This window comes from Orbicella faveolata, unplaced genomic scaffold (assembly GCF_042242905.1).
Source record: "Orbicella faveolata isolate gen_17 unplaced genomic scaffold, um_ofav_v1 contig_35, whole genome shotgun sequence".
NCBI lineage: Eukaryota > Metazoa > Cnidaria > Anthozoa > Scleractinia > Merulinidae > Orbicella > Orbicella faveolata.
Genome location: NW_028301564.1, coordinates 25,875,457 through 25,901,789, shown reverse-complemented (window position 1 = coordinate 25,901,789; position 26,333 = coordinate 25,875,457). Strand labels below are relative to the sequence as shown.

Here is a 26,333-nt window from a genome sequence, read left to right as displayed (position 1 = left end):
AAATTTATAAAAATTAAATAAAGGCATATATTTAAACACAAAAATTGTTCAGTGTGATGCTTTTTGTATTTGTTGCCTCTGTTAATTTTCATGTGTCAAATAAAGCATTTAGTTCCAAATTTTATGGCTTGTAGAAATTGTTTTTACATTTATTTTGTGAAATACAATATTACTTAGTTTACTCAGTTTTCATAGTTTACATTGTTTACATGTTTGACAACCATTTTAAGGTCATAATTTGTGAAACAATAATCTGGCTCACTTGCATGGGGCATCTTACCAACACAATCCAGCTTAAGCTGTTAGTGGCCATCTGTTAGTGTGCATTGTAGTGAACATTTAAGGATGTCTTGTTGTATGGAAGTGAAAACACAATTTGTTTGCCTTTGGTGACTTATCATTTGTTTATTTACATGTATCTATACTTCAGCAAACTGATAATTTGAATTCCTGTGTTTCTTTCAAAGAGGTCTCTGGGAAATTCTTTCAATGGTGTGGTGAGTGCTAAAACTGGGAAACAAGTGGAAGTACAAGAAGCTTGTAACAGATTTATTGTCAACTTATAGTTAATCAACTGTCACAAAGGAAGACCACTATTGTACTCTTTGGAAGGATGATCAAAGTTACTTATGCACGATATATTAACATAGCAAAATAATAAAGGATCTAATATTGGCTTTTTGTGGATTAAACTTGTATCTGCAGGTCTATTCGTGGTGAATAATTAAGTTTAAGAACTCCTGTATAATGCAATGATGTTATACAATTTTTCAGCACAAAACATAACGTAGACAACGTAGTGAAATAAAAAGATACCTATTTCTCTAGTTGTTATTGTAGTTCTAGCAATAGGAATCTATATAAAATCAGTGTCATGTTTAATTAGCAATTTATTAAGTTAACGGCCATTAACTGTATTAATGAACACAAAAAGGCAAATAGTCTGTTTCGATTTAAACTGAACCATATTGTTTAAGAGTGTGGCGATAACACAACATTGAAGAATCAAGTAGATACTGCACAATTCACAATGATAATTAGACCCAATCACCTCCTGTTAACTTTTAGGAATTCTAGGAATGCAGATTTGCCGTTGGATCTCTGATGCGAATACTGAAATAATGGACTTTGTTTTTCAAGTGTGCTACCCCTGCTACCCTTAAGTTGTATAAGCGTAAATCTGTTTAAACCTTCGCCACCTTCTGTAGATCTGAAACGAAATGAAGTCACCAATTATTTATGTACTCTACTGAACTAGATAACCATCAGGGGTATTTTGTGTGTAGTGTTTAGCAGGGGTTTCAATAACATTAGTCATAAGCGGCCACTGAAGGTGTAATAGGCGGCTGTGACCACTAAAGGGGCCGTAAGGCCCGTTTTTCCTAGGGGGGACTGGGGGTATGCTCCCCCCAGAAAAATTTGAAATCTAGAAGCTCGGAAATGCGATTTCCAGCTTTCTGGTCATCAAAAAGCGTGCTGTTGATTGGTATTTTTATTGACCACAAAGCAGGATTTTTTTTCGACTAACTAATAATTTTTGGATGCAAAGGGGTGCATTTTGAATACCTTTCTAGGCAGATATCTCTCAGTGACACTTGATGTTCACTTAGGCAGTAATTTCTTTGAACTCCTTTCTTAAAACAAGTGCAACTTCTCTGCTACTCATTCAAATGTACCAACACGGCAACAAACTGATTCTTAACTCTTCAGAAAAAAATGAAATGAGATAACCTTTACAACAAAATTCTTTCTACTAATATTCTTACAAAACCAAACCTCATTTTCAACTTTTCATTGATTCTCCCACGGTTCATTATTAAGGTTTTCAATAATCATAAAATAATAAAAATTAATCATGAAATAAAATAAAAATAATAAATAAAAAATAATAAATAATAATTAACAAAAAATAATAAATAATAACAATTAATCATATTAAATCATTCAGATGTCTTAGGTATCCTGAGATGAACAGTGATAACACTGATCGGCGACTACAAACAACATGTACGCCATTTCTTTGGAAAGTTTAGTTTGGCCGCTTTTTTGTAGCATTTAAAAATTTCAGTGGTCGTCGTTGTTGTTGTATTTGCATTTTTTATTATTATCATTTTTGTTTTCATTAATGATATCCAAACAGACGGCGGTAAGAGGTCCTACAGGCGGCGGTAGATCGCCGGTAACCGGCTTATATTGAAACCCCTGTTTAGTAGCCTTGTATAAGCCTCTAACCTTCGCCATCTTCTGGCTTTAATCTGAAACGAAATGCTAATAATGTCTGTAAGATTCGATTGATTGTGTTGTTCTTCAAAAAAGTGAACGAGGTCTTGATAACAGGTTGCTGAGGTGTCAAACTTTGTTTGTTGAAGACTAGTTGTTGACTGCGAATACAGGATATTGAGATGTTGGATTGAAGTTGACAACAACGTATGTATTGTTTTAATCGTGTTGTTTTGAAGAAAGTACATCTGTTGCTTAGAAAGTCAGATTGCGGTAGACATTACGTATACTGAATGTTTTCACTATTCTTGAATGAGAACAGACTTGTGTTCGAATGAGCCGGATAGTCTTACGCAAAACGGAAATATTAAAACTTGTATTTGATTATTTCTCCGAGTTTCAGGAACAGATTGTCTGAACAATAGAATTTGATTTCGCAAGCTTGCACTCGACCTTTTGAAACTAAATAATGGACACAAATCGCGTTATAAGTGTAAGGAATATATCGTGGGTAGTGACACGTTATACGTAATCTGTTTTTGTTCAAAGAGTAATGTATATAGCGATTCTTGAACGAGAACAGATTTGTGTTCAAATGAACGCACGTTACTCATTGCCAGCTCTAAATGAAGCTGTTACGGTAACAGCTTCATTTAGAGCTGTGTGTTAACGACTAAACAAAATGCAACTGGATAGTAAGAAAGGGCTGATGCAACAGAAAAACTTAAACTTGTATTTGATTATATCTCTGAGTTTGAGGAACAGATCGTGTAAATAGTAGAAATTTATTTTGCATGATTGCACTTTACCTTTTAAAACCTTACACAAATCGCATTAAACATGTATTGCATGTAGCGTGGGGAATGTCTGGTGTTTTTCAATTACGGAATCTTTTTTGGTTCAAACAGCAGTTTTAATTAATTTAACAAAAAAGTTAATTATTAACGTCCAGGTTTTCTAGAGCTTGTTACAGCTTTGGTTATATATTCATACTTTAAAAGCAATTAGGAGAACAAAGAAATCCCCTTTTTTTCGATTCAGCAGTACTTTTGACAGCCAATGGATTTAGGCGATTAAAAAAAATTAGAATTTGATAACGGTAGTAAGCTGTGATCCAATAACTACCTCATTCCCAAGAGTTCCTCTTTGGCTGGAGTGAGGTGCCCATCAGAGTGGGTGCCCATAGTGTTGTGGGCCTGTATAAAGCACTCGAAAATCATAATGCAACCTAACCATTAACCTGTATAGCAAGCGTTTCCATAGTAAATAAATAAATAAATAAATATACATTTATATAGCGCCATTTTCCACTAATTGTCCATGGCGCTTTACAATACTTTAAAATTAAAATCCTAATTCTTTAAAAACCTAAAATCCTAAATCCTAAAAGTTAAAATCCTAAGAATTAAATACGCTATATAATACAATTAGGCTACAAATAAAAAGTAAAAACTATAAATCAAATGCACGCTTAAAAAGATAAGTCTTAAGATTAGGAGTAAAGTCTGCTCGCGCAAAACTAGGGGCAAGATAAAAAAATAAAAAAATAGAGTGGCGGCTAAATTTTTCGATATTTTTTGCGCTAGACCAAATTTTTGTGTGGCCAGAATGCTGTGTTTGTTCAAGAATGCTTGCTTCTAACTTTTGCCTCGCAAGCTACCTAACCATCAAGCACAGTACTCCTTTTTTCAAGCTCTTCGCCAACGAAGCACAACAGCGCCTGTCAACAGCGCATAGAAACAAGGCAACGAATACAGTTCGTTTCAGTTCTTGAATTTCAAATGACTTACATCAGTTAGAATTGAATCAGGCAAAGGCCTTTGCATTCAGAAGTAGGCTCTACGAGCTCCGTTTGATTACTCTCCTCTTCATAAAATCTTCTTGATGTTTAATTCCCCTCGACCAACTTTCTTTTTGTGTGTTTGCCCTGCTCCACAGACCCACTCGCTTCAGGCTAACAGCACAAAGCAAAGCCAACAACACACAATCGAAACAACCTTGCGCATTTCAAATAAGTTTCTGTGGAAAATCCACAGAAAATAATCTGGTCATTTTACAGCAGAAAACCACACAATAGCAACAATGAAGCAAAAATAAACAACAAAACAATTTGATAATATAAATTACAACCAGCTTTTGTCCTCTTGGAAACAGGCTCTAAATAGTGACCCTCATGAATTTCCCTTAGACATACCTCAACCATGGGCCTACACTACAGCCCTCAGCATGTTTATGGTTCCTGGTATTTGTCTCTTACATAAGAAGCTGTAGCTTATTAATACAAATTGAAGTTGTTGTGGCCCTTATAATACACCAATTAATCTCGGCTAAAAGTAATACAGAATATTATTTTTAATGTGTCTAACTCTTCGGGGCAGTCAGGTCTGATAAGCCTTAACCCATTGACACTTGGATATTTTTGGCAAAAATGCATCTGTATTTTGGACATTTTGGACTTTTTTTCTGGTCAGTTGTAGCTAAATTAGCTCCAAAAATTTTTTTTGCCACTTGAAAGCATGCCTTTCTTTCCACACGCATCATGTTTTGTGAAATTTTTGCCTGGACATGTGCCCAAACCAATTTTTTATTTCTATTTTTTGTCTTTTCCATTTTCTCCTTTTCTTGTTTTCTTGCTGCAGTTGTTGGGTTCCCTTTACTTCAAGAATTCTCGAGAAAGCATCATCAAGATGGGAAACTCTTACCAAGGAGTAGCCAAAAGTAGTGCAGGGAAATTTCCTTGCGAGTTTTTCCCTCAAACTTTTTTGTATTTTGTCAGTGTATTTCAAGCACAGTTAATCCAATCTCTGTGATCTGAGTATCACTGGAAAGATCTCTTCCTCCTGCAGAACTTGGTATAAGTCAGATGCCAATTTTGGTCAAAGATGATGAGTGCCAATGGGTTAGGCTTCAAGAGAAAGATAAAGGTAAAGTCTGCATACAGGCCAAGTGGCCCACCAGACCAGAGCTTATCCCAGTTTCTGTGGCATGAAGCGACTGGGAATATTGCTGGATGGGATGCTAGTCCATCGCAGGGTTACCCCCAGCATTAAATTCACTCATTTGTACACCTGGGTGGAGAGAGGCACTGTGAAAATTGAGTGTCTTGCCCAAGAACACAACACAGTATCCCTGGCCAGGGCTTGGACCCAGACTGCTCGATCTGGGGACGAGTGCACTAACCATGAAGCCACCCTGCCTCCACAAGCTTCAAGAGAAATGTTATGATGTTTAGAAAGGAAGCCACATCAGCTTCAATTAGCTGGTTTTCATGTGGTTCCTTCTTCCTGGTGGATTTCGAATTTGGAAATGTTGGTTTTACAGGAGGGAGGAAAACCAGAGTACCTGGAAAAAACAGAGTACTATGGTGAGAACCAACCACAAACTCAACCCACATATCAAACACTGGTCTCGAACCATGGCCACATTGGTGGGAGCCAAGTGCTCTCAGTGCTGCACCATCCCTGCTGCTTGATAAAATTACCTGCTTAGAACATGTGACTGACTGTGTTTGCCTTCAATAATCAATTAGCAAAGAATTTAAGAAACAGGAAAGCAGATTTCAACTAACTAAAGCTTGTCCATTGCTTCATACTGTTCTAATTTTAAGAACTGAAGGAGCTAGATGACTTTGAGTGCCCTCACTTATTCACGTTTCTGTAGCAGAAGCCCCTTGGAATGGAACGTTAATCCATCCGAGTTCATCCACTTACACATCTGAGTGCAGACACTGACACTGATAGTTTTTGGTATTGCCCAAGAACACACCACAATGGCCCTGCCCAGGACTCAAATAGTGTAGAGTCCAACAAGCTAACCATAGGGTCACCCCTCGATCTTTATCTACGGGTAGACATGCAGCATTACAAGATAACCTAATGTTATCAGAAAATGTTCAACTCCAGTCAGTCCTAAATGTTCATTACATGTCATTCCGTTGAAACCTTTTCCTCTGCAAAATGGCAGCTGCTTCTTGGTTTTCCCGTTTACCTCGCATTATTTCAATGACAAGGTCCAAAATGTTTCCTCTTGTCTGAATCGTGCGCAGCACATGAGCATTGCGATCTTTTTTCCTGGGGATCTTCCTAATCTCATCTAAATCATCACCATCCAGGATCTTGTGTTGGTAAAGATGCTCACACACAGAGATCACATCACCAATGTTTTCCAGAAGTGTAAGAAATGTATGGCAGAATACTGTTTACTTACTTACTTTACCCTTTAATAATAATTATTCATTTAGCTCTTAATCCCAAAATTGTACATGTAGCGTCAAGATGTTTTGCTGCTGTAATGACCAAGCCTGTTTAAATACATAACAACATCAACAACTGAGTCCCGTGGGGTTGTCAGTTTTTTTTGAGTAGCGTGTTCCATCTAAAAAGTAGGCGGCTAAGGTTTGCATGAAAAACATGCCACGGAGCGGCTGGGCAAGACGTGCACTACGGGGAGAGTATGGGGTTGTCCCCTCCCATTGGGAAAATGTTTGAAAAATAATTCCCTGAGATGCGACGTGGCGCTACTTTCAGCAAACATTGTGTACATTTGTAGATGATTTTCCCACTCTTAATTACTTATATTCTCAACTCCAGTGTCCATATAAATGATACAGCAAAAAGGTTAGAGAGGAATGACTCACTCAAGCAAATCACTCTAAAAAACAAACAACTAGAACATTTCAATAATAAATGGAAATATTTCATTTAAGTTTCGCCTGCCTCACTATTGTTTTTTTTCTTGATGTTTTCTATTTTTCATTTATTTTTATTTGATACAATGTAAATCACACTTGCACCGTTACTCTGCATATTGTATTACTGTATTGTATTTGCCTTTTGTGCATAAGGAGGCAATAAAAAAACCTTTTCGATCCTTTTTCTTTTCAGACTTATTTCATAAAATGTACTATTGTCTTTCTCAAATTGTCTTTTTAAAAACTTAAAAACCCAGTGAGATTAAAATCTCATCAAGAGATCGTGACTTCGCTTCTAAAATAAATATTGGCCGTTTTTATACTAAAGATGCATTATTTGTCTAGTATAAAGACGGGCACAGGACATATGCGTCTAGACAAACTCTCTCTCGTAGTACATCTTGAAGCAACCTCGTTCCCAGGGTCTCTCATCTTACCGCTATCACAGTGATTTGGGTATCCCTGAGTTTTGGGTACCCCCGTACCCAAATCCCTAGTGTTTTGGGTATCCCCACTGGGGATACCCAAAACACTGAAAGCTTAAAACTGGGACAAGTGAAATCATCCACAAGTCTGCTCAAAACCCATTTATCTTCTTACTAAGCTTTGTCTCAATAAATTAAAGCGTTATTTTACTTGATATAAAGACAATACGTCGCTGAAAATAGTCGCAATTTAGAACAGACTGTCTGATCCGAGTCCGCAGTATAACGACATACAAAACCGAATTTGCGCGCCAAAGTGCCTTGTATGAACATGCGCTTGGTGCCTATCGATAACCCTTGAAATGCCGTTATTTTAAACACGAAAGGCACATTCTAAACCTCGTATAGTTCGGCAATTAAATTTAATCAATATGCGAACGAACACACTGAGATACGGCCGTCATGCAATATGCACACTAGTCTCAACCTGTGACTGACCTCAGTGTATGTTGCCTGTCTGAAATAAATTTTGTCTTAGACTTCTTTATTTATCGCTCTTTCCTTGACCATCCCTCCCATTAGATTTTGCCGGCGAACAGTTCTCTATGCCATTTAACGAGGTTTTTTTTTCCTTTGTTTTGGGAAGAAATCCAAAATAAGTATAAATAAAGTGGACAAGGCTTAAATCTTTGGACAGGGGAAACAAGTAAAAGTAGGATACCCAAATCCCTAGTGATTTGGGTATCCCCTTCTGAAGTGTTGGCTTGCAATCATTTCTTTAATTCAGGGTAGCCAAATCGACCGAAGATAGAAAGGCAAAGCAAACTTGCAAAGTTGAACGTCAATCAAGAGAGAAAAGGACTAGAAATGCTAAATTGTAAGGGATACCCATATCCCTAGTGATATGGGTATCCCCTTCTGGAGTGTTTGTTTGTCCTCGTTTCTTTAATTCAGGGTAGCCAAATGAACCGAAGATTAAAAGGAAAAGAAAACTTACAAAGACGAAATTCATTTAAGGGAGAAAAAGACTAGAAATGCTAAATTGTAAGGGATACCCAAATCCCTAGTGATATGGGTATCCATTCCTAGAGTGTTTGTTTGTTATCGTTTCTTTAATTTAGGTAGCCAAATCCACCGAAGATTAAAAAGGCAAAGCAAACTTTCAAAGACAAAAGGCGTAGAAGGGGGGAAAAGAAAATAGAAATGCGAAAAATTAAGGGATACCCAAATCCCTAGTGATATGGGTATCCCCTCCCAGAGTGTTTATTTGTTATTGTTTCTTTAATTCAGGGTAGCCAAATCGACCGGAGATAAAAAAACAAAGCAAACTTGCAAAGACGAAAGTCATCCCGATGAGGAAAGGACTAGAAATGCTGAAATGTAAGGGATACCCAAATCCCTAGTGATATGGGTATCCCCTCCCAGTGTGTTTATTTGTCATTGTTTCATTAATTCAGGGAAGCCAAATGAACTGAGGACGAAGAGGAAAACAAAACTTACAAAGACGAAATTCATTCAAGGGAGGAAAGAACTATAAATGCCTAAATGTAGGGGATACCCAAATCTCTAGTGATATGGGTATCCCCGTCCAATATGACTAGGTGTTATCCTTTCTTTAGTTCGAATTGAGGGTAGCCAAATCGACCGAATATACCATTCACCATTCAACTCGGAAAGGACTGAGATGGGCTCCTTTTGAAATAAAAGTAACAAAAAGAAATTCATGCCTTAAAGTAGACCGAGAGTGTCCCCGGAGATCTTAAGTAAAATTGTTGATTTTTGACTGAAGAAAAATTTACGGGATACAAAATATTTAGTCCAAACATTAACACGATATTTGCATGGTAAAGGACCCAGTTCATCTTGAATGCTGAATGCATAAACGAGCCAGTAAAACATTACAATCAACGATTATGTCAAGATGATCCCTCTAAATAAAATTTGTTACAACCTTTTTTCGAAAGTTTTCCTGAATGTTCCCTACGAAGCACTGTGTCGAAAATTACAATAATGTAGGATAGGTTACCGTGTTTGTAAAAGAGATTAGCTGGACCAATATTACTCTTTATCCTGAATCACGTGCGATATGTCATCGGTTCACGTTACACTTCGCGGTAGCTGTACGCAAAGCTTTGTAATAAAGAAGTTGAAAAAAAATTGACAGTTAGAACGTCTATTTTTCTGGTCTCGAGCATATGTAATAATGTAATATATATCCGATGGAAAAAAACTACACAATTTTAAACTGCATCCACTCAAAACGTTCCTCGAGTCTTTATTCTCATTAGTTAGTCGTTAGTTCGTCGAGTCGTTATTGCATTTTTTGTGCACTTCTAGCTATGCCTTTTTTCCCTTCCAAACAATCTTTTCTACAATTTTTCAAGTTAAAAGGAATAATTTCTACACCAAATTATATAATAGGAAAATGGTCACCATAATCATTTAAGAGAAAATCTGTGCTTATTTTGTTGTCCAGCTAAGGAAATCTCTTGATTTTGGGTATGTTCACGCGTTCGTGTTCGCGCGCTAGTGACGAGAAAATCGTGCGCAGTAGGGATGCGCAATATAAGGAATCCCCTTAACGATGGGATGCGCAATATAAGAAATCCCCTTAACGAACTCTTCACGGTGTTTTGTTGTTATGTGTATGGGAAAGTGGCTGTTGTTTATGGTAAATTGTTTTTACCATCCTTGTTTTTTGGAACAGATGGCCCAGAGCGTATGTGGAAATTGTGAATCTCCATTCAGCAAGGTAAGTAAACCTAAAATGCAATGAAAATGAGGAAAGTATCCTTACTCTCCTTTATCTGTAATAGAAGCCGACCATCTCGACTTGGCCTCGAGAAGGACGACATACATTATAACGATGAAGAAACGATATTTCGTGCTTCTCTTAAATCAAATGTGTATGTATGTTAGCGGCCACAAGGGAAACGCGTAATCTGATTGGCTTATGACAGCGGCCGTCTAACAATCGATAGAAAAATGAAAGGGAAAATGGGGTTTCAACTTCGTATTTTCTTGCACTTTGCACATCAAAATATTGATTTGCTTTATAGATTGGTCAATGAGTTATGCTAAAAGAACTAAACAGTTCTCCCTCGTGTCCTACCGACTTTGATTAGACAGATGCCATGGAATATGGTGTGACTGACGAATCATGAAACTTTTGCATTCCTTTCAGATAAGCCAGTCAAAGCTGGGGAGCCTAATAATACGTAACGTTCTAAAATGTGATGAGATCATTGATCGTTGCCGGTAGGGAAAAAAATTACCCCTTACACAAAATAATAGGAAATTTCTCATTTCGCACACTTTACGCGTTCTGATCAGTTTAGATTTATTTTAAAGATAACAATATTGTTTTTTCATTGTATTACTTCAGCAACCGAAACACTCAAATTGAAGAAAAGGTGGGTCCTGACTCACGTAATACGGTGGAAAAAAATCAGACGGTGCTGAAGGAATCTGTCACGGGTGAAAATGATCGCCCACCGTATGACATACGTAACCGGTGAAATACTGCGTCGGTTTAAAAAGTGATTTTTTTCCTCCTTCTTGTGAACTCAATTTTGACTATGGGTTTGCCGAGACTCCAATCTGGTAGTACGTACCCAACTGTCTCTATACTGCAGAGGACACAAAGATTCCATAATATCATTAGTAAAAACGGTTGAAGAAATTACCGTATTCAAGCAATATTATGAGGGAAAACTAGAAATTTCCTATCCTTACCCATAACATGTCACTGGAAATATGGGTATGATCGGTCGACTAAGGATACCTTAATAATAATAATAATAATTGTAATAATAATAATAATAATAATAATAACAATAATAATAATAATTATACATTTATATAGCGCTAATACTATGAAATATTCAAAAGCTCTTTACATATAAAAAGAAGCTCACAAACTAAAACAAAGATCTATAAAAAGGATAAAATGTGCTGGAAATACAACAATATAAAACGGCTCATGCAACAAAAATTATAAGCAGTCAGGCGATTTTAAAAAGATATGTTTTCAATCTTTTTTAAAATTGTCCAAAGACGAGCTTGATCATATGGCCAAGGGCATACGACCATTTTATTTTTCATCAGGGCATACGACATGTCATTTCTCGTACTTTCCCTAACATTATAAAGCCTAGTTTCAACATTGCCTACTAGATTATATTTTCTTTGTCTTGTTATTATAGTCAACCTAACAGTTGGTTATTTCCCTTTACCCCTATTATATTCTCATAGGCTGCGTCTAAAAAACAACATAATTATATTAGATAGAGTGTGTAATAAACTGCTGATTTGTAAAGCTGTATTTTCGTTTGGAATGTTCTCGGTAGACAGCCATGTATTGGACGGGGATACCAGTATCACTAAAGATTTACATATACCAAATATTCAGCTTTCCCTTACATTTTAACATTTCCAATCATTTCCTCGCTGAATGGTGAAGTCTTTGTAAATTTCCTTTGCCTTTTTATCTTCGGTCGATTTGGCTACCCTGAATTAAAGAAACAATAACAAATAAACATATTGGAAGGGGATACCCATATTACTAGGGATTTGGGTATCCCTTACGTTTTAGCATTTCTAGTCCTTTCCACATTGGAATGACTTTCGTCTTTGCAAGTTTGCTTTGCTTTTTTATCTTCGGTCGATTTGGCTACCCTGAATTAAAGAAACGATAAGAAATAAACATACTGCAAGGGGATACCCATATCACTAGGGATTTGGGTATCCCTTACGTTTTAGCATTTCTAGACCTTTCCTCATTGGAATGACTTTCGTATTCGCAAGTTTTCTTTGCTTTTTTATCCTCTGTTGATTTGGCTACCCTGAATTAAAGAAACGATAAGAAATAAACATATTGCAAGGGGATACCCATATCACTAGGGATTTGGGTATCCCTTAATTTTTCGCATTTCTTGTCCTTTCTCCCCTTCAAGGCCTTTCGCCTTTGAAAATTTGCTTTGCCTTTTTAATCTTCGGTCGATTTGGCTGCCTGAAGTAAAGAAACGATAACAAACAAACACCCTAGAAAGGGATACCCATATCACTAGGGATTTGGGTATCCCTTACAGTTCAGCATTTTGATCTAGTCCTTTCCTCATTAGAATTAATTTCGTCTTTGTAAGTTTGCTTGCCTTTTAGATTTGGCTACCCTAAATTAAAGAAACAATAAGAAGCAGGCACATTGCAAAGGGAAGTAATAGGAGAGATAATCAAGGAAAGAGCGATAAATAAACAAGTCTGAGACAAAGTTTATTTCAGACAGGTAACATACACAGAGGTCAGTCACAGCTTGAGACCGGCATGTTGCGTGACGGCCGTATCTCAGTGTGCCCGCTCGCATATTGATTTTATTCAATGGCCGAACTATCCGAGGTTTAGAATGTGCCTTTCTTGTTTAAAATGACGCGCATTTCAAGGATTATCGATAGGCACTAAGCGCATATTCATACAGGGAGCTTTGGCGCGTGAATACGGTTTTGTATGTCGTTATAAATGCGGACTAGGATCGGACAGTCTATTATAAATTGCGACTATTTTCAGCGACGTTATGTGTTTATATCAAGATTAAGAAAGCTTTTACTTATTGAGACAAAGCTTCGTAAGAATATAAATGGTTTTTGAGCAGAATTATGCATGATTTCACTTGCCCCAGTCTGTGGTATTTAACACTTTCAGTGTTTTGGGTACCCAAAACACTAGGGATTTGGGTACGGGGGTACCCAAAACACGGGGATACCCAAATCACTGTGACACCACCCCCTGGAGCGAGCAGGGGGCGGTAAGATGACAGACCCTGGGAACGAGGTTGTCGTTGAAGATGAATTTTGAAGAATAGATTGACTAGACGTATGTGTCTTGTCATCTTGTGGCTGTCTTTAAGGTTGGCACACATGAGGGGTCTAGTCCCTGCGACAAGTCACGGGGGCAAGTCCCATCGGGTGAACTAGCTACTTCTATTTGCTTCAAAATCTAGTCACAGGGACCAAAGTTTGGCCCCTGCGACTAGTCCCACGAATTCAAACTGGTTTGAATTTTTGGGACAAGCCCCTACAACTTGTTCCTCAAAACACTTCGTGTGAACTGTTTGTGGTAAAAGTCCCTGCGACGAGTCCCCTCATGTGTGCTGACCTTTATACTAAAGATGCATAACCAGACGAACTACAAATGTTTGCCCAAGTTCGTCCAGAGGGATAATGCGTCTTTAGTATAAAAATGGCGAGGATGCATTATCCTTCTGGACTGATAATGTGTCCTCTAGTGTAAAAACGGCCATTCTGTGTTTACCCTGATGGTTGTATTGTATCATGCGAGGGGTTGATCATGCTGAGCCATTTTTGTGTGTTTATAAATTTAGAAAATTGCTACATCTCTTCAGAAAATACAAACGGGCATAATTATTTTCTTTAAAGTAAGGGAAAGTGTAGACTGGAGTAATTCTGCAGTTTTCATTTCAAAAAATGATGCGCTGTTGTGTAAAACATTTTATGGCTAATTAAATCAGTTTCGTTTTGTGTCATCCACTCTTTTAGCAAATGTTATTCCCTCCAATCCAATTTGGGTTCAAAAAAATTAATAACTGAACAATCTTATTTCCGTTTTAGTTCTCCAATATCAGGCTCAGGAATAACCTACTAGCATTTGGAGTAGACAGTGCAGTTTTCAAAACTGCCGGTTAAATGCACCAGTCACAGGCTTATTTTGACAACCCTGTAACTGGCTTGTGAAAGCTTTTGTGTTGCAACAATTGCACTGAATTTCAAGCCATTATGAATGTGGCCTTGCGAAAGCATATAAGTTTCAGTACAATCCACACTAAACACAAGCTGCATCTAGATATGTTGGCTTGTGTGAGTGAACAACACTCGTATGGCAGAGGAAACTCACTCCAACACCTGAATGAAATAACAAACAACAAAGAATGCAGTGCAGTTAATTTTCCAAATGAAAGGAAGAAAACCAATCATAAACAGCACAACAGAGCGATTTTGAAATAGAAATAACTTACATTGAATAATTACAATTTGCGACAGAAAGTTCTCCAAAATTTAAACAAGACAGGTAAAACAGCTGCAATTACACAGTACGACAACGATACATCAGAAGCAATGGCCAACGACACGACTTGAAAACAATGATTCGCTATTACTACTACCCGGTCTATCCACCGGACTATTTATACTCCCGGAGGTCTGTCACATGTCATTTCTTCAAAGTGACAAACACTGCCTCAAGATCAGCCTCTAACTTTGTGGTCCGTATGTATAAAATGCATAAGACCACAATTAAGTGAGTGTTCAGTAGCTAAAGATATGCCTGAAAAGTTGTCAAATTATACATGTCACGAAAGGTACTTTGTATACCCAGATGTGGTGTGGTACACAAAAAGAACCAGCAAAAAGTAACTTAATTTACTAGAAATTTTGTTGGGAGTATCCCTGATTAGTCGACCTCTGGGTGGACTAAAAGGTTTAGACACTTAAATAAAGTTTATTGATTGATTGATTGATTGATTGATCATTACAATCAAACCTCTGCTAGCACACTTCTCTGAATAGAAGACACTTAGTTGTGGACCCAACTACTTACAAACATCAAATTTTCTACCTTTTAACCATAAGCAAACAACATTTTATTTCCACATTACATTAATTACTAAAAATAGGTAGGTAGATTACAACTACAATTACCTGCTTCTGAATCATAAAGCCAAGGTGATACGTTTGCTTCATAGTACTATAAAAGAATCATTGATGAGTAAGGAATGTGTATGTAAACATCCAGAAGTTATTTGTTGTTTTATGTGTCAGCTATAATACACATTGTGTCAAAATATAAAAACTCTGCCAAAAATGATAAGGAAAAAGGGAAAATATTATAAAGATTCCATAGTCAACCAAAAATTGTGTACATTGAAAATACTCTAATTTAGGTTGGGTAGAATAATCAATCTTAGTTTCTATGGAAATGTCAAGTAATGAGCAAAACAAGCCCACCAAATTTTACTGGACAGGCTATGGGAAATGTTGCAAAGTTTACTTTCTTTTGCAAATAAAGTTTCAGTCACATAAGTTTGAATCAGCACAGGCTCTTTCTCATATATTTTAATTATAGAAGATGGAGGACACAGATGGCTCACTGGTGCCAGCATTCACCTCTGGGTTCTGTGACTTGAAGCAACATGTTAAGAGTATTATGGTTGCGCTGTAACATTTGAATGTTGCTCTAACATTGGGGTAGTAACATCCTGGTGGAGAGACTACTAGGTTTTGTGAGAATACAGTGACTTGCCCAGCAGCACAACACTTTTCTGCTGGCTATAGCTACAACCCTGGACAAAACTGTTGAGACAGTTTATAAATGTTTTGTGCTCAATACCAAAATGTAATCAAACCACATCAAAGTCACCTGCCTCCCTACCCTCCACCCAGCAGATGTTGTTTCTGTCCAAAAAGCAACACACAATAATCCTGTTTAACTAAACCCCACATTACAAAAGGGCAGGGGGACAGCCACCATTCATTTAACAACATGAGGCAATGAGGCTGCTTGAGACTTACAGCAATGGGAAACACCAAGCATGATGTTGTATTTCCAGTTTGTAGTGTCATCCTGATGCTGTCCTGAAAGAGTTTGTCTTTGCCACCTGTGCACCTTGTTAAAACTGTGACTGAAAATCCACATCCAATACGATCCTGGCTCCGGGAACAGATCTTAGATACATGTGCAGTCATCTGTAAGTTGATAATGTAAAATTGTCAATAGGTATATGAAAATTACCTGTAATAATAAAAGGTAGTTCAAAAAAAGTTAATTAAGTTACCACTGCAGAAGGTATATGTCTGTTTAATATTCACAAGAAGCATAATCAACTCAACTTAAGCAGGGATGTTATAGTTTTTAAATGACTGTTTTGTGGTTGAAGATGTAAATAATGTTTAACTGCTTTAATTGATGCTTGTAAAAAGGTACTATCAGTTTGTAGGGCAGGGTCATTGCCTTGACCTCTGTTACAGTATCTGTTCTTTTAAATTGAAAGAAATCATCATTCAGACAAATAAAGTTTGGTTTTTGTTTCCATTTTATATTACTTGGTACTTGCAGTCTGCATTTTGTCTTGTAATCTACATAGCCTTCTTCTGCTTTAATTTATTAATGCAAAGTGTAATATGATCTATCTATATTCAAGGCCTACAAACTTTGTTTGTAGAGCCCTACCCTACCCTCCCCCTCTGCATATGTCACTTCTTAGCCTCTCCACCCAGCACTGTGGTCATTGACAAATTTACAGGAAAAAAGCTTGAGAAATTTATGTAGATGGATAACAACAGGAAAAAAAACCTGAAAAGGGACACTCACAGCACTTTTTGTCTATTTTTGGTCACCCAAGTGTTAAAACTATGACTGTTGAGCATCTTTGCTCCTATGCAAAATGGTATTGGGAGACAAGATGAAGATATTTGTTGAAGAAAGAGCAAATTGTAATTAGTTTTTAGCAATGTTACTGAGACATGTTGATGATTAACTCATTAGGACACTCCTTTTGTAGCTAATTCAGCACACTTCAATAGTAATCTTTAAAAACACCAGACTGTAATACTTGTATTTTTAGGTTTTCATCAAAGAAAATGTATCTTTTAGGCCTAAACTTTTCAAGATCGTGCTTTTCATTAAGTGTCCTGTTAAGATCCATCTTAATGTAACAAACTGACTGTGCAGTAATTAAGGTGGGTTAAAAAACACTGAACTGCTTTTTAGGTACAGCTTTGTTAAACATTCCAGAATCGAAGTCATTTTATCGTATATTTCTGACTAATATCATTGTTTTATTTACTGAAAAAGATCATTTGAAATTATGTTTTATTCATCAATACAACATACCGTAGATGGACAAACAACTCTGAAGTTTTCGCCATGGACTAATTCAAACTGAATAGTGACAATGTCAGTAATTAAGATATGGCGGTAAAGTGAACTCTCTGACATGGGTTGGTTTGCTTCACCAGTTGGAAATTCAGTCCCATGGCAAACAACACCTTCATATTGTTTAATTTTAGGGAACTTCTGCAATAACAAAAATTGTTCAAAAAGAAATTAAAACAAAGTAATCTGATTAAAAGAAACATAAAATTTACAATCCTAATTTTCTATGAAAAGGTAATACTATGCCACTTTGTATTGTTAATAACTGGTATAGTTACTCCCTGAACTAGAGGTGACATAATTATATACTATCTATGTACCTTCTGGAAGTCATCACATGGAATAATGTAAAGGACATGAACAAGGTCATCCCTGGCAATGATTCCTCTTTTGAAGAGGACAACAGTGAAGCGTTTTGATTCTTGATCTGTTAATAAAAATCATCCAACTGTCATTTAAAAAAATAATGACCAAAAATAATTACAGGATTATATATTAATTTACGTAAAAAACAATTTGTACATGTAACGTTCCAAAGTCTCATGTATGTGGGAAATTATTTTTTTGTTCAATCAATCGACTAGGGTCGGGAGCATAAGTATGATATTTGAAAAGTACCGATTTCAATGAAATGCACTTTAAACCCGCGAAAAAATGAAATACTACATGTAAAGAGATGTGGAGGTCGTATATTCTCAGATATGTAATACAGACGTTTTTGGTACATAATAAATAGCGCTCGGACAAATGTTTTACTTACTCCGAATCCTTTCGACATCCACAAGGCCTCCTCGTCTCAGCTGTGTGGCGTTCTCCAAACATCCGTCTGGGAGATCGTCAAACTGACGGCCACAAGTTTCTTGTAGTGGGGTACAAGTAGTTGTACTCTGCAGAGAGATTTCTTCAAGAGGTTGGGCGATGGGCTCCAAGGGTTCGTCAAGCTGACTACTTCTGGGTGTTTTACGGGACAACCCATCTTCCTGATCGCGTTTTTCAAGACTTGCCGTCTGGGCTAGGGATTCATGCATACGAACCCGACTATCCGAAAAACCGTTCTCCTCGAACTCGAGAAACAGATCTTCTTCCCTGTTATCAGTGCTTCGCCGTACTTGCGTGTGGTGCGAGTTACTGTAGACCCCGGCGGAGTGATTGCTCGAAGTGCTGTCAGGCGACGATGTACGGCATACCGAAGAAGGTAAAGTTACGGCTTTCACTGCTTCTTCCAACACCATTTCGTCGTCATTTTCGGCTGTTCTGCTGATGTTAACATCTCGCTCGTTGTCTTTGTCATCCATTATCCTAGTTAAGGGTAACAGAAAGATTCTTCTTCAATGTTCCTGGGAACTGAAGCCTCGACAACCGTACCTGTCTGAGGCCATAATTGTTATGTCCCAAAATTCGTATTGGCCACGGCATTAATATATTTACGTTTGCTTCCCAAGCACTTTCGATTTAAATGAGTTAGCCATTCAGTGCTCGGTGTTTCATCACGTGGACGGAAATTTTGGTGCACGAGACCATTTGATGAGTCTGTGATTGGTTTATAAGCTCGACGTATTATTGTGGAGTAAAGGGGAATCCCCTACACTCGCGTCTAAGAAAGTTTCGCGTACACCAGCCATTTTGACAGAGTGCGTGGTATCGCCGTTCTTGAAGGAGCGTATCTGGATGTGCTGCACAACTCCCTCCAAGAAATGCCCGTAAGTAGCCATAAAATACTCTGTTTTCTTTTACATCGTATAGCAGCATTATGTACAAGCACCCAAACGTTTAACTGTCTTAATTTCAAGACGTCAAGCGCAATACTACGGGAACAAATTTTTGTTTCGATGTAATGTGTGTAAGGACATTTGCATAGCTCAATCGACACTCCCAAACAGTAGCTGAAAGTTGAAATGTTTTGCTGAGTAAACAAATTCTTGGGGTTCTTTTTTATCGCAAGAAATATTACGCTTAGTAAGCACTTTTGAAACGATGACGTAATAGATTCTGTTAATCTGAATATTTCTTATTGCAGACAAAGAACGTGAGGGATGGGTGTCCTTCTCATTTTTGTATGTGTGTTTGACTTTCATCTGATATTAACTGTGAGTATGTAACATCCTAAACATCTACCAATTTTTAATAGAGATAGATATCTGAGTATTATAGGAAGGATGGACTGTATTCCTAATGAGCAGTTTAAAAAAAATCTAACTTAAAGGTAGAAAACCTGATAAATACAATGTACTTTGACTGTAAAGAACTAGATTATTTTGCGGTTGTAGCACCCTTTGATACATTTTATGCTCAAGACACCACAAAGGAAGTGAGACTTATAATCCAGAGCCCAACTAGCATTTAATGGCTCCTCTTGTTGTAGCTGTCCAGGTAATTGTGCCTTATAACCATGGGAGTAGATATTCAGTGGTTCATCGCATCCAGTGTCGAAAGGGGAGTGAGGGATAGCAGTGTCTTTAGTTGTTTTGTGCTGTCTCTCTTTATTTTTGTGAACAAACACTTTTATCTTAATTTAATTCATCCAATAAAACAAGCTGAAAAAGTTAACCAACTGAGATGCCTTTATTTGATCATTGCTTTAATTTTGCTCAATCAGGTTTGTTCATGTAAATATGATGAATTTCAAGTAGAAGACGTGTTCCACAATGTTTCTTGTTTACCATGTCCTTCCTGCCCACCTGGATATGGATTGACTCCACAGTGTGGCAGCTTCATTAAATATGGTGCGAAAGTAGAGTGCCAACCATGCGAACTTGGGACAACATATTCTGCAACATATGACATTAGTTCATGTCACCCATGTGGCATTTGCTCAGATCATCAAAAGGTAATAAGAAACTGTACTTTGGAATCTAATTCAAAGTGTAATCAGAGCTGTAGCAGTGGGTTCTATTATGAAGAAATGACAGGTGACTGTCGAGCTTGCTCATGGTGCTGCAATGATGGGAGAAACACTGTTAAAGACCAATGCAAAGACATGCCATATTATAAACAGTGTGATGCTAATGAAATCAACTGCCAACCTAAATGTCGAGATGATCAATACCTTGTTGTAACAAGAACTGGTACATATTGCAAGAACTGTAAAAGCTGTACACCGGGATTTTCACTTTTCCCACAATGTGGAAGCATTGTAGAAAACACCAATGATATCAGATGTGTAAAGTGTATTGCTGGAATTACCTTTTCAGAACAACCAGGGAAAAAATCGTGCAAAGCATGTTCTACATGTTCTGTTGGACAGAAAGAACTTACGCCTTGTAATATGACCCATGACAGAGTTTGTGGTGAATGTAATAATGGCTTTTATAATGCAAATGGTACCGAATGCAAACCTTGTTCTGCCTGCTGTAACGATGACCAGGATGTGCATGTTACTGAATGTGTTGCACAGAATATGCCAAAAAACAAACAGTGTAGTTTCACCCAGCGGGCTGTTAATGTGTGCCAACAAAAAAATGCTAATACAGATACAACAATAATCCAAAGAGATTCTCCTGCATTGTTTATTCTTATGATAGCACTTGGAGTTATTACTGCAGTTACAGTATTGGCCATCTGGAAGTATGTTAAATACCGTACCCACATGAGGTTACTAAGAAGTCAGTCATTAGCTGCATTATTGCCATCTGAGCAAGAAGGTGAGGTGACTTGTTTACCATTAAGGTAATTTTAGTAGTTGCTCTATCACCTTGACGCATATAGAAAGTAAGTTGGAAATTATGATAAAGTTGTTACTTACTGTCAAGTAACTCAGAAAAGGGAACTGATTCACTATATCCATTTGCGGAATAAAATTATTCATCATCACCATTTTATTTAGTACTACAGGTTACAAAATTGGCAGCCAATGAGGCTGATGTGGACCTACAATTAACTAATAAAATGTAATAAAATAAATAAAATAATTTACCCTATGGCATTGAAATATACAATTAATCAAAACAAAGTAAATAAAGAATCATATCAATAAAGTAAATAAAATTAATAAAATATGCTGCCCATCTACTCCTTCCCAAAGCAAAAGCTTTGTAAACTCATTGGAGTAGAGAAAGAAACTTAAAAAGATTTGTATCCTTTTTTCTGCAGAACGGAGTCACTCAATAACACTGGAGGCTCCAACAGTTCATGGCTCTCAAGAGACTCTATCCTTTGATAAATCTGGTGTCTTAGTCCAGTTTAGTAATGCAGAAAGTTTTCTTCACAATGGTCCAAGAGTTAGACTAGAAATATGTTGGAACACAGACGTTTTAAATACACTCCAAGATGGTGAAGTTCAACTTAGTCCAGTAGTAAAATTTCACTCTTATGGGTTGAAACTGTCCAAACCAACTAAGGTCAGGATACCACACAGTGCCTTGGTATTTTATAGTAATGGGTGGGATCTAAAACTCAAAAGCTCAACTCTACATGATGAAAGGACTGTGTGGAAAGATGAAGAGCTATATGAAGTCCACAACAATGAAGTTAGCTTCCATGTGGACTATCTTCTTACTTATGTTGTTGTTGGTGTATCACTTCACAATAACAAACCAACGAAGAAGCGTCTACAGTGTGCTGTCTTTGGAGGAGAGGGCAGAGTTGGTGTGAACTACACAACATACCTATATGTTTTTGATGACTGTGAAGCATCACTAGAGGTACTAAATCTGTTATATTACTGAGTAGTAAAATGAAGTTATATGTTCTAGTAGATACATTCCTGATTGCACATTTTAATTGTTTAAAACCTGTTAACTTTACAGAAGACAGTTAATTAACACACTACTCTTGGAAAAAGAAGTTAAGAATATATATATTTCTCTAAAATAATTAAAAAATGCAAAGCAGCATTCTTTTGAACTGATGTTATGAAACTGATGTAGTGCAACTGCACAAAGTATACCTAAAAAGGCAAATCACAACAAGGGTTCAATGGTTTGACTTTAATTTTCATTTTGGTGAGAATTAACCAAGTATACATGCCAATGTATATGCATTCCAAGTATGAATGCCAAAACACACTAGTAAAAAGCAGTTTGATACAACAGTAACAAATCTTGGAAACATCATTATGATGATGTATATTAATTTATTGTTGCTTGACAGTAATTTGGGATTAATATTGGCATCGACAATTACCTCGTAGACTACTAATAATTTTAGCTGTGATGAATGGCATGAATGTTAACACTAACTTAAAAAAAGATATCAAAATAGGTTTAAAGCATTACTGTTATTTTTTTATCAGAAAATAATGGAAGAAGAAAGGTCACATGACAGGATTCTGTTGAGTTCCCCAGAGTCTCTGTATGTTGAGACTGTAACTGAGACAGACATCAAGATTTCTGTTAAACAACCTGTTGAGGGTTGGATTGTTGGAGAAATAAAACCAGAGGTAGCCTCTTCATGTTATAAGTGTCTGTTATAATGGTTTTTTACTGTAGTAAAGAAAATTTTAACTGAATGAAAATATGGCTATATCTGTCATCCTGGGCTTCATGGGCTCCTTGTCTATATGCACTGTCACCATTGATTCCGGGAAGTTCCCTCTTTCTTACATGGGAAAATAATGACAAATAGCTAAATGGTTCAGGACTAAGTACAAGCAGTGGTTTCCTCTTATTTTTTAGTCCAGTTTGTGACAAATTCTTGTCATCTATATTGGACATATGAGGCCCTATGCACCACTTGGCGTGAAGTAGTTACAATAGGTGAAGGTGATATTGGACATATTGAGCTCAGATCTGATCATATGTTTTTTATTGAAAAGTCCCTATTTATGTAACTCAGAGGTAAAGTTGAGGAGGGATTGGGCTTCCGCACTCTGAATCCCTTGCTTCTCCATCATCTTGCACTGTTGCAAAATTAGAAGAAAGAAACCACTCACAGTCTACCACAATGGCTGGGCCAGTACATTGTAAAGTAAGGACCACTTGATTGGTAGTAACAGTGTTACTGAACAATAGCCAATATTGACACAGGCATGTTTTGATTACACTGAATCAAAATTAATTGTTTTCTCATAGGTTATAACACACAAGAGTTTGAAAGAATCCTATCAAACTATACCAAGAGCAGAGGTGCTATTTAAACATGACAATGGTCGAAACAGAGACTTCATTTGCACATTTGAGCTAAGTGCTGAGTGTAAATCCACAACAATTTGTGCAGTTGCCTCAATCAAAGAGGTTTGTGTCACTTTATTTCTTAGTTACTAAATAAATAAATAAATAAATAAATAAATAAATAAATAAATAAAAGTAATTATAATCAGATTGATTTTTAAAGTTGATGCAGTGTGTATTAACCTAATACTGCTCTTCCCTAGCCTAGCAGTGCAGGTTACATATGTCGTATTTGGTACACTTAACTTGTCGCAAATCTCTGACATTTGACTGTAGGATCCATTTAGGAGAGTTCAAGAGTGCAAACCAGGATTTCATAATGACAAAGACCAGATGGTAACTGGAAGGAATCTGTGTAGTGAGTATCCGCATGGCTGCGGCAAACTTTATAATATACTTAAGATGATTTCCGCAGAACATCCAAGCAGTAATGGCAAACATTAAGTTACCAAAAAAATCTCATGGCATGGTAATATTTTGAATGCAGTTAAGAAGAACTTATCAAAACTTAAGCTCTCAAGCTGACCCTGTGAGGGAAATGACTTGAACAGACATTTTGTGTTAGTTAAAAACACAATCTTATAACACACGCTTTAAGCATTCTTGCAAGGTTTAGCATTAACTTTCTCGAGAATGCTTGAGAATTTAATCATGGGGTCACTTAGAGAAATGAACTAAAGTGAGTTGTTTTAAATAGTATTCACAAAGTTACCGAGCTCTGAGTAGAGTTTTAGTAAATAATATTTGCACTCATTGCCTGAACTTTGAATGGAATCCGCCTTAATATGTAATACCTTTTGGGTATCGCATTTTTCAATAAAAAAGAAAAGCCCCCTTAGCCCCCCATGATTCTACACAATATACTGTACTTTTGTGAGGTAGGTTGGTAGAGCTTTTTCATAGCTACGTGGCAGTTATGTTGTTAGAACACACAGCATGTAAATTGACAACAGTTGTCTATATAATTGTCTTGTAGAAATCCTCTTGAAACTTATTAAACATGGGCTCAAATGTACTATGCCTCTGATGATCATGAGACCTATGCTTTAAAACTGCACAAAATTTTCATGTTAACATGATTTCTTGATTTTGGAAGAACAATATTTGGTCCTTCAAAACTTTCAAGGATTTTAACATTAATCATTTTCTTTTAAATTATGAATAAACCACTTTTTTAGATTCTAGTGTTTAGACATCTTTCAATCAAACATCTTAGCAGGGAAAAAACTTGAAGAGTACTTTTCCATTTCAGATAAATTGACTTCCAGCACCACCTGTCCAACAGGACAAGTTAGGTTTACTTAGAACAAAACAAAGTCTCTCAAACAAAACCCACCCTAAATTTTTAGAGATATCGCTAACTGTAGTGAAATCAAGGTGCAAAACATACAGTACACACAGACAGATTTAATCAGGAGTGTCAGTCTTACATGCGAATGCCCATCTCTAGCCTGTTCAGCAAGCACACACAGACTACTACTTGTTGCTATGTAGCGGTAATTGAGTAATCATACAGAACTTCAATTGGCTGATGTCAAACTGATGATCACAGGATGTGCCAGAGAATGTGCAGTCAAAATTACATAATGGAATATCTCAACAATAACCTATATGTAAACAGCTTTCACCATACTTGGGAAATGAACTGTTTTGCTTTTCATTCAACTGCATTATCAAATGCTGTTGTAAAGCACCAAACATGTCTTTAACATAATAGCTAATAATTATTGTTGTGTTATTGTCAAGACCCCCTGATCACCAACCAAGAGAAGTCATCACCCTGTCTTCATGAGCTTCCAGAGGAGGTGCTGCATACTGTGTGTATGAAATTGGACATGCTACTTAAGGGGGTTGGTAACTGGCGACATGTTGGAGCAAACCTTGGTTTTAAAGAGGAGGAAATTCAAGTGTTCAGGAATGAAATGTTGACTCCTGATGGAAGTCCCTGTACTGTAATGCTGGAGGCATTGAAGGCTAAGTCACCGAATCTCACTGTTGCAGAGTTTGTGCATATTCTTCAAACACGAAAAATTCAGCGTTTTGATGTTGTAGATGTCCTGGAACCTTACGTTTATGACCCAATTCCAAACAGCACTGGAGCCTAAGTATAGTTGTTGTGACATGAACTTGACTAAATGATAATCAGACGTACTTAAGGATGGACCATTAGAAAAGTTATGAGGGTAGCAGGATTTTCAAGCTGTGTTCCTTTTTTCTAGTCAGATTTCCCATTCAGTCATTTTGATCTGTAATCTTGATCTGATGCACTATTTTTTTTGTCTTAATTTTTGTTGAAATATGTGATCCACCTAGCACATGGATGTTTTTTTTTTTTGCTCAATTTTCCCTTGCACAATGTTTTATGGTATTTCTGCCACCAACCCAGCCCTCATAATTTATTGAATGGTCTATATCATACTACAGTTCACTGTGCACTGCTAATGTAGCCATTTTAAGACCAATATACAAAATTAATATCACTTGATTGTGAACACTTTTTGTATAAATTTATAGATTTAGAGCTAATTTACCATGCGTAGCTGATGCATGCTATGGCCCAATTATGCCCGGTGCAAAATGTTAAGGAAATGTAAATTTAAAAAAATAATCACATTTCCTTACTGCATTATTGTTAGGTTATCGTTTGGCAAACAGATCAATCCTTCTAGGCCATGATACATCTCAGTAGAGTTTGAAGAATGTGTGCAAAGTGTACAACAGGACACAACAGGACAACTATGTGACTGCATTATAATACATTAATAGCCTTCACAGAGTTCTCTGTAAGCACCAGTTCCTGGCAAAAATCACAATCTAGTAGTCTTGAGCTTTCCAAGGACTCTTTAGATAAATAGGATTACTGACGATAAAAAAAATGTAAATGAGAACTGTTAACCTTTAAAATTAATGGAAATCTCTTTAAAAGTAAATAAAGACACAGTAGCAAGG

The 26,333-nt window shown here is 36.8% G+C and overlaps 4 protein-coding genes across 13 annotated transcripts in view; 3 read left to right on the top strand and 1 right to left on the bottom strand.

Annotated features, from left to right (window-relative positions):
• The window catches only part of LOC110043433 (uncharacterized), a 6,558-nt gene extending 5,731 nt beyond the window's left edge, over positions 1 to 827 (top strand). For both annotated transcript variants that reach the window (XM_089274280.1, XM_089274279.1), the window contains one exon: positions 468 to 827. In XM_089274280.1, the coding sequence (XP_089130406.1) occupies positions 468 to 566 (99 nt within the window). In that variant the 3' untranslated portion in view covers positions 567 to 827. The remainder of the gene's footprint in view (positions 1 to 467) is intronic.
• Positions 120 to 18,766, bottom strand: LOC110043482 (uncharacterized). Of its 5 annotated transcripts, none has more exons than XM_089274284.1 (6): positions 18,038 to 18,766; positions 17,598 to 17,704; positions 17,236 to 17,418; positions 15,915 to 16,088; positions 15,045 to 15,090; positions 120 to 1,210 (listed from the first exon to the last, which is right to left on the bottom strand). In XM_089274284.1, the coding sequence occupies exons 1-6, from the start codon at positions 18,570 to 18,572 to the stop codon at positions 1,185 to 1,187; spliced, it is 1,071 nt and encodes a 356-aa protein (XP_089130410.1). In that variant the 5' UTR covers positions 18,573 to 18,766; the 3' UTR covers positions 120 to 1,184. The 5 variants fall into 5 exon arrangements, with proteins under 5 accessions (XP_089130410.1, XP_089130408.1, XP_089130412.1 ...); XM_089274282.1 differs by lacking the exon at positions 120 to 1,210 and adding an exon at positions 6,418 to 6,520; XM_089274286.1 differs by lacking the exon at positions 120 to 1,210 and adding an exon at positions 10,891 to 11,845.
• On the top strand, positions 1,205 to 10,879 carry LOC149104032 (uncharacterized). 3 transcript variants are annotated; one of them, XM_089274290.1, is made up of 4 exons: positions 1,205 to 2,427; positions 10,043 to 10,087; positions 10,520 to 10,593; positions 10,721 to 10,879. In XM_089274290.1, exons 2-4 carry the CDS (start codon positions 10,043 to 10,045, stop codon positions 10,851 to 10,853), a joined length of 252 nt encoding a protein of 83 aa, XP_089130416.1. In that variant the 5' UTR covers positions 1,205 to 2,427; the 3' UTR covers positions 10,854 to 10,879. The 3 variants fall into 3 exon arrangements, 2 of the variants coding, with proteins under 2 accessions (XP_089130416.1, XP_089130415.1); XM_089274289.1 differs by lacking the exon at positions 1,205 to 2,427 and having other exon boundaries at positions 9,871 to 10,087; XR_016202208.1 differs by lacking the exons at positions 1,205 to 2,427; positions 10,520 to 10,593 and having other exon boundaries at positions 9,871 to 10,087.
• LOC110043434 (uncharacterized) lies at positions 17,586 to 26,333 on the top strand. 3 transcript variants are annotated; one of them, XM_089274260.1, is made up of 8 exons: positions 18,887 to 18,977; positions 19,295 to 19,364; positions 19,874 to 20,918; positions 21,367 to 21,917; positions 22,508 to 22,654; positions 23,286 to 23,447; positions 23,661 to 23,742; positions 25,131 to 26,333. In XM_089274260.1, the coding sequence occupies exons 2-8, from the start codon at positions 19,311 to 19,313 to the stop codon at positions 25,487 to 25,489; spliced, it is 2,400 nt and encodes a 799-aa protein (XP_089130386.1). In that variant the 5' UTR covers positions 18,887 to 18,977; positions 19,295 to 19,310; the 3' UTR covers positions 25,490 to 26,333. The 3 variants fall into 3 exon arrangements, with proteins under 3 accessions (XP_089130387.1, XP_089130386.1, XP_089130385.1); XM_089274261.1 differs by lacking the exons at positions 18,887 to 18,977; positions 19,295 to 19,364 and adding an exon at positions 17,586 to 17,642; XM_089274259.1 differs by lacking the exons at positions 18,887 to 18,977; positions 19,295 to 19,364 and having other exon boundaries at positions 19,473 to 20,918.

Bases quoted from the DNA above. Each gene is read 5' to 3' on its own strand.
- LOC149104032 (XM_089274289.1), top strand. From the start codon at position 9,977: ATGTGTATGGGAAAGTGGCTGTTGTTTATGGTAAATTGTTTTTACCAT. The intron at 10,088-10,519 runs GTAAGTAAACCT...CATTCCTTTCAG, and splicing joins GTGAATCTCCATTCAGCAAG to ATAAGCCAGTCAAAGCTGGG. The intron at 10,594-10,720 runs GTAGGGAAAAAA...GTATTACTTCAG, and splicing joins GAGATCATTGATCGTTGCCG to CAACCGAAACACTCAAATTG.
- LOC110043482 (XM_089274282.1), bottom strand. From the start codon at position 18,572: ATGGATGACAAAGACAACGAGCGAGATGTTAACATCAGCAGAACAGCC. The intron at 17,705-18,037 runs GTAAGTAAAACA...TTTTATTAACAG, and splicing joins GGATGTCGAAAGGATTCGGA to ATCAAGAATCAAAACGCTTC. The intron at 17,419-17,597 runs GTACATAGATAG...TTGTTATTGCAG, and splicing joins CATGTGATGACTTCCAGAAG to AAGTTCCCTAAAATTAAACA.
- LOC110043434 (XM_089274259.1), top strand. From the start codon at position 19,667: ATGGGAGTAGATATTCAGTGGTTCATCGCATCCAGTGTCGAAAGGGGA. The intron at 20,919-21,366 runs GTGAGGTGACTT...TTTTTTCTGCAG, and splicing joins ATTGCCATCTGAGCAAGAAG to AACGGAGTCACTCAATAACA. The intron at 23,743-25,130 runs GTGAGTATCCGC...GTTATTGTCAAG, and splicing joins AACTGGAAGGAATCTGTGTA to ACCCCCTGATCACCAACCAA.